The following is a 13601-nucleotide window of genomic DNA, read 5'->3' as shown; positions in this document are numbered from 1 at the left end:
ATTTTTTAGTATCCTAAGGCATATAATGTCTCAATATCCTTAATATATTGATATTGGGTTGAGTGTAGAGGGCCTTATCAAGCTCTGTTATGCAGTCACCTGTCCACACTGTAGTAAGTCTCTCCAGCAGTATCTCTTTCAGCAGGTGCTCCCAATTCCTTCTCAACTCCCTTAGCAAACGGCTTCTTGGCTATGAACCCCCCCCTCTGAGCCAGCATCTTTCAGAACTATGAGGACCCTCCAAACTATAGGGGTGATTTATGACCCCAGGGGGCAAAAGTGCAAGAGCACTAGGGGTCAAGAACACACCCCTTAGTACTCATTCTAGGATCACTTGCGCCACCTTGGATGTTGTGTTCTGTTCTGAGTGCCAGATTAAATATTCGGGGCTCAGTATAGAACACAGCATCAAAACACGCTGCAGTAAGCCCAGCCCTGTCCTTATTGTCTGAACTAAGGCAGATTGTAAGTAAAGGGCACGATGTGGACTGTGCATCCTTCTGCTCCTACCTTATGCCTTATGCCAGAATGACAAGCATGATAGGGGTGGGTAGGGAGCAGGAAGACGTCTGCATGCCTTTGCCTGCCATGTTTAAATCTAGAGCATCCTAATGAAGGCTGCCTAGAGAATGGGACAAAAAGTACTGCAAAAGTACTCTCAGTGCACTTTTTGAGGAATAGGAGCAATGGCCCATGATAGTAGGAAAGCACTATATTCATGGGGGATGGCTAATGAATTGGAACTACCAAATCGTTTTACCTTATGTTCGCCTTTAAAGGGGTTGTTAACCTTCAAACACCTAGTTGTTTTCAGATAGTTGGAGAAATAGCACCTTTTTCCAATTACTTTCTATTTTCTATGTGTGACCATTTTTCTAATATTGAAGGGTAAATTGTAATTTTTCACCTTCTACAGCAGTTATGGGAGGGGGGGTCATTGACCCTGTAAACTGTGTTATATTTATACATTTAGTTGATACATTTCTTATCTTTGTCCCTGCTGAGCAGAATCCCTGGGTTTCATTACAAGCAGCTGTTTGAATTGATACAATAGTTGCTAAGGGTAAGGCCACACTAAGCGATAGCGCGGCGATTTGACTCGCGGCGACTTTTCGCCGCGACTTTTAATCCGCAATCGCTGGCGAAACTTTGGCGCTGGCGTCTATGGGGAATCGCGCAAAATCGCCAGCGTAAAAACACACGCGGCGATCTTTTTTCTATTGTCGCTCGAAATCGCCTAGCGAGGCGATTTCGAGCGACAATAGAAAAAAGATCGCCGCGTGTGTTTTTACGCAGCGATTCCCCATAGACGCCAGCGCCAAAGTTTCGCCAGCGATTGCCGTTTAAAAGTTGCCGCGAAAAGTCGCCGCGAGTCAAATCGCCGCGCTATCGCTTAGTTGCGCCTTACCCTAATACTCCAGAGATGCTGCTGAGAAATGTATGAACTAAATGTTGCAAAACTGTTACAGTTTAGAGTATGTGCCTGAATTAATGAGCTGCCAGAATGAAACACCAGAGACACGAACATTAAACTTAGATTTTGGAAAAACAGTAAACAATAAATAATGGAAAGTAATTGAAAAAAGAAAACATTTTTTTTGGAAGGTGCTACTCTTTTTCACCTTACTACTATTGCCTAAAATTAAGGAAGCTCTACCATATTTCATGTGTACATCCTTCATCCCTCTATGTGTATTTTAACCAGTTAATAGAGGACAAGTGGATTAACTAATTTTTAAAACAACGTGAGTCCCAAACACATCGTGTTCCCAGTCCAGCAATTGTCATGCTCTCTTCTGCCCCCAAAAATTCCAAAAGAAAATCGCTGTACACCTCAAAGAAATTTTTGAGGGGGGAAAAAACAGAAAAATAATATAGTGCAGTATTTTTAATTAGTATATCACCAAACACATGTTTAGTGTTATGTAAGTAAGTGCACCCCAAAAGTATCTTTAACTGTAATAAGAGGTGAAAGAAAAGCACAGCTTTGTGATCCAAAAATTAGTTTGCAACTAGTTATGTACTTTATTTTCATTACTATTATCAATAGCAGAATAAATTTCAATTTATCAGAGGTGGTGTTAAATCAGCTCTTTATCACAGAAATATGCAACATACACGCCTCGAGAACATGGCTGCTCTGTCAAGACTTAGGGCAAGGCCAAACGTGGTGTTTTTGAGGCGTTTTTACGTTGCATTTTTAAAAAAGAACAGCCAGGCGTAAATATGCCACTGAAACCACATACGACCGTCAATATGCATTTTTCAGCATGTAGGGTTCTTTTCCCAACATGCACTTCTCATTGTTCTCATTGAGAATTTGGACACCATATTTAAAATACATGTTTAAGTGTGGTTTCAAACATGCAGATCCCATAGAGTGGATCTGGTAGTTTCCTGACGTATTGGCGTTTCTGCTAAAAAACGCCAATACTGGCATCCTGTGGCGGATTTCAGCTTGCAAGCGCCCTGTGTGAATTGCCATAGTGCGCAGCGTAAAAATGCCGCAAAAATGCCACTTCTGGCCTTGCCCATAAGGTGGAGTCCCTCTAGAAGTGTCACCACAGGAAAATATCCTTTGACCACACAAGCCTTTCTAGACACCAAGAATTCTGAGCACACTAACTAGTAATTTTTAAACAAAAACTAACCACGAACAAAAAAAATTTATAGCTGAAAGTTAAGATACCACGGTCTGCGAGTCGATAAAATGCAATACTGTCATTTCCATATGAAAACAATAGAACTATTTGAATCAAACAGTGGCATTCTCTATTCTCAGTCCTTTTCCTAATCAAAAGCATATTGTACCTTCAAATTCATTGATACATTTTCTGGCAAATGCATACACCTTGCCCTTTAATAAATGTGACGAAATGTATTGTTTTGTATCACTGCTACACACCGCTAACTACAGATACAGACCACCAAGTCTCTGTGTAACATCTTTGTGTGAAATGTGTTTATACTTGCTAAATATGCCCCTGTTTTGCTTTTTAGTAGCACGAAATTAACTGGCAGCCCCATGTGTTTGCTGGCAAGCTGAAATGACTCACGTTCTCTTGAATAAACCCCCCAGGGTACTCCCCACAAGGAGGCAGAACTGCTGGGCGAAAAAGACCCAGGTGATGTCCTGCAGGCTGCTGTGTGTCTGGCACCTCAGGTCCAGCACTGTGGGACCCAGGAAGGCGATGCACAAGCCGAAGCTGAAGAACACGCTCCAATATGTCAACGTTGACTGAAAATTTCTTCTGAAAAGGCCAAGGAGCCGCTCGTCCAGCCACATCCTCTCTCTCCTCCTCTGGCAGGGACCGAGGCACAAGAATCGCTGGAATAGTCAATTGGTGTGTGAGAGAAGGACACTGAGGTGTAAGTGTTACTGCGGAGTACAGTCAACTCTGTAAACGTCCCATCAGATAAGTTCCCCTCCCACTTTCTCCTCCTCACAACACTCGCCTTTGCCTTAACACTTTCTAGTAGCTGCGCCCTAATATCCGTGTCTGTCTAATGTCCTCATTACATTTACTCTCCCAGTGACTCCTATTGTACCATGTACTCTCCCCTCCTTACTGTTACTACTGGCAACAGCTCTCAAATACCACAGCTTCTCAGTCAGCTAGGAGTCCGTCTTACTGCTTTGTAACGCAGAAAGCTTTCCCAGAATTAGACTTCATTAGGTTTCTTTCACTTTAAACTTCGGGTTCAATGTGATTGTTTATTGTAATTATCACTTCAGGGGGACTGTTGGAGGTGTGAAGAATTTCAGAGGGTCCTGAAATAGTTTGTTTTATGGTGATCCTGTACTTATATTCCTCAGAGCAGGTTATATACCATTTACATTGGTTCTCAGTGTCGGACTGGGACACCAGGGGCCCACCCAAAAACCTTAGACCAGGGGCCCACTCTCAGTACTATTATTGTTCTTCTCCTCACTCAACCATTATTCTCCTAGTCTCTATTCTTTACATACTATAATCTATTATTCCATCTATTTAGCCTCTTTGTTCTCAAATAAATATTAAATGGCCATGAAATAGGCCAAATCTTTAGCAGACACCTGGGCCCATCTGGAGTTTTCCTGGTTTTCCAGTGGGCTGGTCCGACACTGTTGGTTCCTGCCCCGAATGAGCTTAGGTCAAAGGTGTTGGTCACTAACACCAGGACCGCCATCAGAAATCGCAGGGCCCCATACGACAAAATTTCCTGGGCCCCCTGGGCTGCACCCACTGCAAGCCCCACCTACAGGTCCGCCCTCCCCACCACACAGTAAAAAAACTAAAAAAATATTGGTGGTTCCCACATGTTAATAAAAATAAAAAGATATTGGTGGTCAGGGCCCCCCCATAAAAAACATTTGTGGCCAGGGCCCTCCCATTACAAAATATTGGTGGTTAGGACCCCACACGAGAAAAAAAAATTGGTGGCCAAAATTGGTGGCCAGGCCTCCCCCCCACATTATGAGAAAAATTGGTAGCCAGGGCCCCTTAAACGTCCATGCCTTCCCGAAGTCAGCAGCTCTCAGAAAGATGGGGGGCCCGGCTAATCAAGTAAGTGTGGCGTGGCCGGACCCCCCTTACCCACGGGGGCCCCCTACAACTCTCCCCCCTGTCCCCCCCTGATGGCTGCCCTGTCTAAAGGTGGCCATACACGGGCAGATAAAGCTGCCGATATCGGTCGTTTGGACCGATTTGACAGCTTATCTGCCCGTGTATGGGGGCTTCCGACGGGTCTTCCCGATCGATATCTGGCCACGATATCGATCGGGAAGGTTGGATTTTTAACCGACTGACCCATCGGAGCCCCTTGGCGCATCGTAATTCGTTCGTTCGGCCATACGGCCGAACGTTCGAATTACCCCCGATATAGCCATGCTGTTTAGTGGCATATCGGGGAAAGATCCGCTCGTTTGGCTATGTCGCCAAACGAGCGGATCTTTGAGTCTATGGCCACCTTAACACTATGGTCAATTTCATGCCCACACAAGTAGGTTTGCCACCTTTCTGGAAGAAACATGTCAGAATAAATGGTTTTGAAGGGCACAGCTCACCTATGTTATTACTTTTTGTAAGTGCTAAGTCACTGATCTTGAAAAGTAAAGTATTTATATCATAAAATGGCAACGGTAGAAGCTTTCAGGCTGCCAATGTGCATGTGCATCAAAAAACAAGGTTTCACTCACTTACCCTGTTCAGAAAGAGAGAATGAATTGATACACATATATTGAGTTAGATCTGGATATGCCAACTTATTAAAAAAAAATCTATATACAATTTGACAGCATGCCCAGACCTTTGGTTTTTTTTTTTAATTTGAAAGGGGGCCCTGACTACCAATTTCTTTTTATAATTTGTGTGTGGGGGGAGGGGCTGGCCAACAATCTTTTTTTTTTTTTTAAACTGACATGTTTTATTGAGTTTGATTATGCATAGATCAGGCTATCCGTGTCAACAATCTTTTTTTAACTTAAAGAAGTCCAGGCCACCAGTATTTTTTTAACTTGTAGGGGGGCCTGGCCACCAATGACTTTTTATAATGTGTGTGTGGAGGGGGGTTTACTGTTTCAGCGCTTATAACTGTATGTAGCCGGTATCTGTGTGGGGGGTTGGGCTTGGGGCAGGGCTGGGAGGAGGGACCAGGGGGGCCAAAAAATTTTTTCTTGTATGGGGCCCTGTGATTTTCTGTGGCCCTGGGTGTGTACTTGGCCTCCTTTTCACATTATTAGTGGTGCTTGCGAAGCAAAGCATCACTACTGTTATCTTGCAAACTTATTTTTTTTAGTGGTGCTTGCGAAGCAAAGCATCACTACTGTTATCTTGCAAACTTATTTTTATTTTTAGTGGTGCTTGCGAAGCAAAGCATCACTACTGTTATCTTGCAAACTTATTTTTTTAGTGGTGCTTGCGAAGCAAAGCATCACTACTGTTATCTTGCAAACTTATTTTTATTCTTCTTCCGTATGAAAGTTTGGCGCGTAACTAGTCCCGCACCGTTTGTCCTAGACCCATGAATGAGGTGTCAAATCGTGCGGCTTAATCGGGAATGGGGTGGTATGACTTTTCTAAGGGGTGGGTGGTTAATTGCCCCTTGCGGGGGCAATTAACCACCCCGAAAAGTCCCATAGATTAACATTGAGGCCAACTTTTGACGGATTCTAGCGCAGAGAGGGAATCTTGTAGAAACGTTAAATTTACCACATTTGAAGAGGTTTGCGACCTGTGTCAGATGATACCCCACACGAGGGTATAAGTTTTACCCCCGGGGCAGGAGAGGTCCCCAAATTTGCCCCATTGACTTATAATGGGGAATTTATCGAATAATTAGTTTGTCGCAGACCCATGAATGAGGTGTCAAACCGTTCAGCTTATTCGGGAATGGGGTGTTGTGACTTTTCTGTCCTATTTTGGGGACCCAAAAAAGTGAGCGGAGCCGCAAACAACCAATCAGATTTTCCCTATTGACTTCAATGAGAAAATGTAAACAGCTGTAATTCTCACAGTAATAAAGCCAGAGCTCCCAAACTTGGCACCGTGGGTCACTGGGTGACTGCGGCCAAAATTTACAAAAAGTAGGCGGAGTCTACAACAGCCAATCAAATTTCAGCCATTCAATTAAATAGGAAAATTTTAAACTGCTGCCGCTCTTAGACGGTTAATGGCAGCCTCCTCAAAGTTGGCACAGTTGGTCACTGGGGGACTGGGATTAAAATTAAGAAAAGTGGGTGGAGCCAAAACCAACCAATCAGATTTCTTTGATTGGTTTTAATGGGAAAAATTAAGAAGGCTGCCATTCTCTCAGTATTGATGTCAGGGACCTTGAATATCACAAATGTGGTCGCTGGGGGTTTCCACTTCAAGTTTAGAAAAAGTGGGCGGAGCCACCAACAACCAATCAAATTTCATTCATTGATTTTCAATAGAAAAAAATAGAAATGCTGCCATTTTTACACATTAAATGACAGCATTCCCAAACTTTGGTATGTTAGTCACTGAGTGACTGTGGTTCACAATTAGGAAAAAAAGGGGCGGGGCAACAACAGCCAATCAGATTTCAGCCTTTGACCTTAATGAAAAATGATAAACTGCTGCTATTATCACGGTTTAAATGCTAGGTGTACCAAACTTGGCTCAATTACTCACTGGGTGACTGCGGTCAAAATTTAGGAAAAGTGGGTGGAGCCATAAACAGCCAATCCGTTTTCACCTATTGACTTCAATGTAAAATTTTTGATTACTGCCGTTCTCACAGTTTTAAAACCGGAGGCCCCAAACTTGGCACTGACCATGACTATGTAACTGGGGTTAAAATTCAGAAAAATGGGCGGAGCTTAAGACAGCCAATCAAATTTTACCTAACGCTATTCAATGGGAATATTTAAATTCCTGTCATTCTTACACTGTTAATGTAAGAGTGCTCAAACTTGGTCCATTTGGTGACTGGGTTGCAAATTTTTAAAAGTGGGCGGAGCCAAAAATAGCCAGTTTGTTTGGATTGATTTCAATGGTAAAATTTGGTTGGCTTTAAATTTCACCGGTTTAATCCGGATTCTACCGACTTTGTGTACTCTCTAGGCACCAGGGGCGACTGGGCAAGACACCCAACATATATGGGGGGCCTGAGTTTTGCCACGGCAAGCACCACTCACATTTTCTTCAGGAAATGTACCTCTCTAGTTTTACATTATTATTTTATTATTGCCCAGACCGGATTTGCGTTGAATAAAGGGGTGGCAAGGCTGAACACACTTGTAGTTAGCTTGATTTTGAAGCACTAAACACTAGGTGCTGAGTGGTTCTATACAGAAAGGATGAGCATGATCCTGTAGGAGGGAGTGGGCACCAGAGGACACTGGCCTCCGGGCACCCTCAGGGGGGAAACTGGCCCTGTTCCTGCCCTACATAAACAGAATAAGGGCTCCATCATAAAACAAGAAAAGTGAAATCATGTTCATTACATACCAGTGAATACAGTTGCTAAAAGTTTACTCAGGGCCAGTGCTCATTTCTAAAATATTCACCCCCAAGTACTTCCCCTCTGAGCTACCACATTTTCCCATGGATTCCCAGTATTAGCACAGTATAATAAAGAAATAATAAACACATTTTACTATACTGCCAATGCACTGGACTGTTGCATAGCATACATGGAAATGTTTTGTAGGGTCACGCAAAGGATCCCTGGAAAAAGCAGTCAAGATGGCACGGCACCAGGCCAATTCATTATTTAGAGGAGCACTAATACTATGATACTATTCAATGGATCCATGTTTCTTCTGGTATGGAACCATTTAACCATTTATTTATAGGTCAAGGAAAGGGCAATACCAATATGTTAGGCAACCCAGACTTATTAAAGTGCTAACTTGTTTCAATTTTATGGTGTTTGCAAAAAAATAGCAGTGGTCCAGGAAAATCGTTAATTTAATACACTCGGGGGTGCCTAATATTGGCTTCTCACAATGTATTAAAGAGATACTGTCATCGGAAAACATGTTTTTTTTTTTAAAAAACACATCAGTTAATAGTGCTACTCCAGCAGAATTCTGCACTGAAATCCATTTCTCAAAAGAGGAAACAGATTTCGTTATATTCAATTATGAAATCTGACATGGGGCTAGACATTTTGTCAATTTCTCAGCTGCCCCATGTCATGTGACTTGTGCCTGCACTTTAGGAGAGAAATGCTTTCTGGCAGGCTGCTGTTTTTCCTTCTCAATGTAACTGAATGTGTCTCAGTGGGATATGGGTTTTTACTATTGAGTGTTGTTCTTATATCTACCAGGCAGCTGTTATCTTGTGTTAGGGAGCTGTTATCTGGTTATCTTCCCATTTTTCTTTTGTTTGGCTGTTGGGGGGGGGGAAGGGAGGGGGTGATATCACTCCAACTTGCAGTACAGCAGTAAAGAGTGATTGAAGTTTATCAGAGCACAGGCAGCTGGGAAATTGACAATATGTCTAGCCCCATGTCAGATTTCAAAATTTAATATAAAAAAAATCTCTTTTGAGAAATGGATTCCAGTGCAAAATTCTGCTGGAGCAGCACTATTAACTGATTCATTTTGAAAAAAATGTTTTTCCCATGACAGTATCCCTTTAACCTTTTCTTTAAATGGGTCATTCATTTGAGGAACCTATGGTGTTAACGTTTGTATTGTTGGCAATGAAAAGTGTTTCATTGCCAACAATACAAACGTTAACACCATAGGTTCCTCAAATGAATGACCCATTTAAAGAAAAGGTTAATACATTCATTCATCTTTATAATATGTTTACTATACAGGTACTAATAACTTTAGTAACAAATAAGTGCCTTGTTCACAGATTGTGTTTGATAATTGTAGGTCAATCTGTTCTGTAAAAGTGACAGATAAAAGCTGCCATTTTGAGCTTTTTGGTCCATGTCTGGGGCCCTCTGACAGGCCTTTGCTGCTGATATCTGACTGAAAATAAACCAGATATTGATTGGGACAATTTAAAAATCCTGTTGTGGTGAGAATCACATTGGCTTTTTGATGTGGTCCTCGCTATCTGCATTCCTATGATCGGGATATACGATCCCAAGGGCCAAATGTTCAGATCAGCCCCTTGTCTTGGCGTGGTTGCCAAATGAACGGTTATTTCAATGTTGGCCAGCTGAAGTGAATGGGACCCTTCTATTTGTTCACAAGCTATGTGCTTACGTCACAAGCTTATGTTTTGGCTGCCTAACTGGTGTCCTGCTGGCCCCCCTCGGTGGCCCCAATGCAATAATTATGGCTGCTTTAGGCAGCTTCCCCTTACCAGAAGAGAAATGAAGAATTTAGAGAAGGAATTGAATGGGAGCGGAGTCCTTAAGAGCTAAAATAGATTTCAGTGTGGTGTGATTATCTATGGAGAATTGCAGTGGTAGTGGCACAAATAGTAAGGGACAGGCTTCCCTGTGAAAAGTGCAGCTTTTTCAGAAGTTTGCCTGACAGTTTCAAGGTAGAGATACAGAAAAAAAGTTTATACATCAGAAATGTTGATTTTTCTTTAATAGCAGCAAATATGTTTAAAATCAAGGCAGACACTTTTGGAAGAGCACAATGGCTGTGTTTTAGCCAGGAATTATAAGGCATGTATTTACCTGATAAAATTTACATCTTGTTCTCAGCAGCATCTATTTATATAACCTGTAACAGACTTAAGTATAACCAGTTTAGCTTTCACTTGTCAGACAGGAACGTTTTATGAAACAAGATTGCATGAATAAAAGAAAAAATTAAACATGAGTTGATAAATAATAAACATAAATCTAATCAAAAGTAAAGTTGGCTAAACTGGTTATATTATTATTATACTACTATCAGATCAAACCACTTTCTGTTATCTTTTTCCTTGCTTTTTTGCTACTAGTATTATTCATTCTTTCAAATTGATTACTAGTTGTCTGCCTGGAATTCCTAGCTAGCTGTATAATGAATTATGGAGAATGTGTAGCTGAGTATAACTTTTACTTTTAAAAGTGTTATCTTTAAAAACAAAAACACATGTTCCAAAATAGCATTAAGCACAATTTCTTTTTACTGTATTTTTTTTTATACATGTAGCACACCTGTGTTTGGGCCTGAGATGTGTGGAAATAGTCTGACTTGCTGCCAGTGTATTCCGGGTACCCTGAAGTTAAGGGCAACTCTCTGCAACTCCCAGCAGTGTGTAGTGGCCCCTTTATACACCTTACCCTCAGGTGAATCCTGTGTGCCTCTTGATGCACAGACTAGCCAGAATTAAAGTAACAGCAGTCCAGAGGGTTGCTTCAAATAATAATAACTTGTTTATTGAACAAATGGCAGTGGATATGTCTCTTTCAGGCAATAACATCTTCAAATACATTTAGTGCAAATAGTAGAAATCCTTCACACTTGGTATACTTAGTAGCAGTAATTTAGCTAAGTCTCTCTACAGCCTTTCTTGGTAAATGTCCCCAACACTAGGCATCCCACAGGGTATCTTCCTCCTTGGTTCTCTCCCTGCCCCTGAGCTCACCCACTCGTTTCCCTGTCTGGTGGCTTAATGACGACATGGATGCTAACCCCAACTACACAGCCAGAAAACTTCTCTCTAAATACACTGCCTCTAACTTTTGCTCCTAGAGCAACTATTATGCAAACTTCTGACACTTAATAATACTGTCCCTACCTTGGGGCCTGATAGTGTCCAGATCCACTCCTATACCCACCTCCCCGCAAGGTGGATCCAGGAAGAGCTACGAGCACATGTGTTCACTCTCTTTTAAACTTTAAAACACTGCCACCTTGAACTGCAATGGACCAAGGAAAAGGGACATAGCTGCCTGGGTGAATCAGAGGGCCACTTAGGTGTCCAAATACAGGGGTAACAGAGTAAAACATACCTTAACCTCAGGGTCTCTAAATACAGAATGTCTTTGACATCTATATTTGTCCTATTGACTTTATGCAATAGGCTACTCACAAGTACACAGCAGTGTATAATAGTACCCGTCTTTACACATCTTATGAATAGCAAGATCAGATATACCTTTATAAATACAGAAACGGAAAGGAGTAATAATTTGTTGCTTGACAGCAAGGTAGAACGGTATCATTTACTATGTAATTAAAGAGGAACTAAATCTCTAGAACAGGGGTCCCCAACCTTTTTCCACCCGTGAGCAACATTCAGATGTAAAATTAGTTGGGGAGCAACACAAGCATGAAAAATGTTCCTGGGTAGTGCCAAATAAGGGTTGTGATTGACTATTAGTAGCGCCTATGTGGACTGGTAGCCTACAGGAGCCTCTGTTTGGTTGGACACCTGGGTTTTATGCAGCCAAAACTTGCCTCCAAGCCTGGAATTCAAAAATAAGCACCTGCTTTGAGCCACTGAGAGTAACATCCAAGGGGTTGGGGAGCAACATGTTGCTCACGAGCTACTGGTTGGGGATCACTGCTCTAGAATATCCCTTTATTATAGTAGCCACTTCAGCACAAGCAACAAAGCATATTCCTTGACAAATGCTTGCAATCACTTAAAATCAAATAGCTGAATGAATTCACTGCTTTCTCCCCTTTACTTTTTAACACAGTGATTAGTAATCAGCAACAACAACACTTCTCACTATCAAGGGGGAAAGTGGGCCAGACCAACACTCAATACACCAATACTGGGACAGATTGCCTTAACTGCATTGGACCCTGTGGGGCAGGACACAAAGTGTAAAAAATGTGTGACTGTGACAGACTCAGTTCAAGAAGCAAATCAATGAGATTTGTTACAAAAAGCTGTGGGAACCTGTGGCTTTGGGTCTGGTTACTGTCACAAGTCCTAAAATGTCTAGGAGTAAGCTGAACTGGGACACAGGAAATATGCAACTTAAGAACAGAAAAACACTTTATTGCCATGGCCGGATTTACATAGTTGGTGCCCCTAGGCCCGCTGCTGTTCGTTGCCCCTGTCCTCTCCCTTTTATTCTGCAAACGTTCATCGAGACCTGAGCAATGGGGTTTGCTATTGTATCTCCTGCACATCCCCAGTGTTTCTTAACCAATGTGGGTGTGGTTGGGCAACATGCCGCCCCCTAAAATCTTGCCGCCCTAGGCCCGGACCTTGGTTGCCTTTCCACAAATCTGGGCCTGTTTATTGCAGCATTTGTTGACACAATTAAGTGTTAGCAGTTTTAGCAGGCAGGCAGGCAATGGCAGGCAAAAGTCCAGAGCAAGGCACAAAATCCAAGTTCATTGGGTGACAGCCTACAGTGCTCTTTGGCTCTGGAACAGGCCAAAGTTTTACTTTCGATGGAAGGAGGGACTACTGAAAGCAGAGTAAACAGCAGTAAAGTGACCATCACATTGGTAACCAGTACTGTGTCAGCAGGCCATTAAATTATATTTTCGTGCCACTGCTATAGCATACTTACATAACTGACAAAGTCCTGAAAGCAAGTTTTAAGAGTACTGAGGGGCACAAAATGATGTTCCATAGTGGTCATTCATTGAGCAATGATTATAATGAATGATGCACCAGTAATAGGGTGGGATGGGGGTCAGATACTGTACATGTCTTACATAGCCTGCTCCAAATGCCGACAGGGCTACATTAATGGGAGGTCTTTGCCCACCGTTCTTCATTTATTGGGCATGCTGCAAAAAGCTCAGATTTAGCATCTGTTGCAATAAAATGGCTGCTAGTTTGGACTAATTCTTCAATAATGGGGAATTTTCATTACTCAGATTGACTGCAATAGCAGTTCTGCCAGGACAGTTAATAATTATTTTCTTTTTTTCTCTCTGTGTTCTAAAGCTAAACTGTAATCACATGATCTGATTTAGTTGGGGCTATCATTTCTCTGTATTTTTGTCTGCTAAAACTATTTTGCAAGACAATATATATAGTACCTATATAACAGCTTTTATTTTTTTACCTGTCTGCTAAATTTACTTTAAGGATGGTGGGCTGTACAGGTCCTGTTATCCAGAATGCTCAGGACCTAGGGTTTTCCAGATAATGAATCTTTCCATAATTTAAATCTTCATGCCTTAAGTCTACTAGAAAATCATGTAAACATTAAATAAACCCAATAGGCTGGTTTTACTTCCAATAAATTTTAATTATATGTTTTAATTAAGT

At 41.9% G+C, this 13601-nt stretch overlaps 2 protein-coding genes across 8 annotated transcripts in view; one reads left to right on the top strand and one right to left on the bottom strand.

Moving 5' to 3' along the window:
- Window positions 1-3535, bottom strand: part of mfsd4a.S (major facilitator superfamily domain containing 4A S homeolog) — a 55069-nt gene extending 51534 nt beyond the window's left edge. The window contains exon 1 of the mRNA XM_018249367.2: window positions 3057-3535. Coding sequence (XP_018104856.1) covers window positions 3057-3286 — 230 coding nt within the window. The 5' untranslated portion in view covers window positions 3287-3535. The remainder of the gene's footprint in view (window positions 1-3056) is intronic.
- elk4.S (ELK4, ETS transcription factor S homeolog) overlaps window positions 1-13601 on the top strand; it is a 301246-nt gene that overhangs the window by 74763 nt on the left and 212882 nt on the right. The gene's annotated exons all lie outside the window — the stretch shown is intronic.

The sequence above is a fragment of the Xenopus laevis genome, chromosome 2S (assembly GCF_017654675.1).
Source record: "Xenopus laevis strain J_2021 chromosome 2S, Xenopus_laevis_v10.1, whole genome shotgun sequence".
In the NCBI taxonomy this organism is placed as follows: Eukaryota; Metazoa; Chordata; class Amphibia; order Anura; family Pipidae; genus Xenopus; species Xenopus laevis.
Note: the sequence above shows the minus strand (reverse complement) of the source record. Positions and strands in the feature narration are given on the sequence as shown.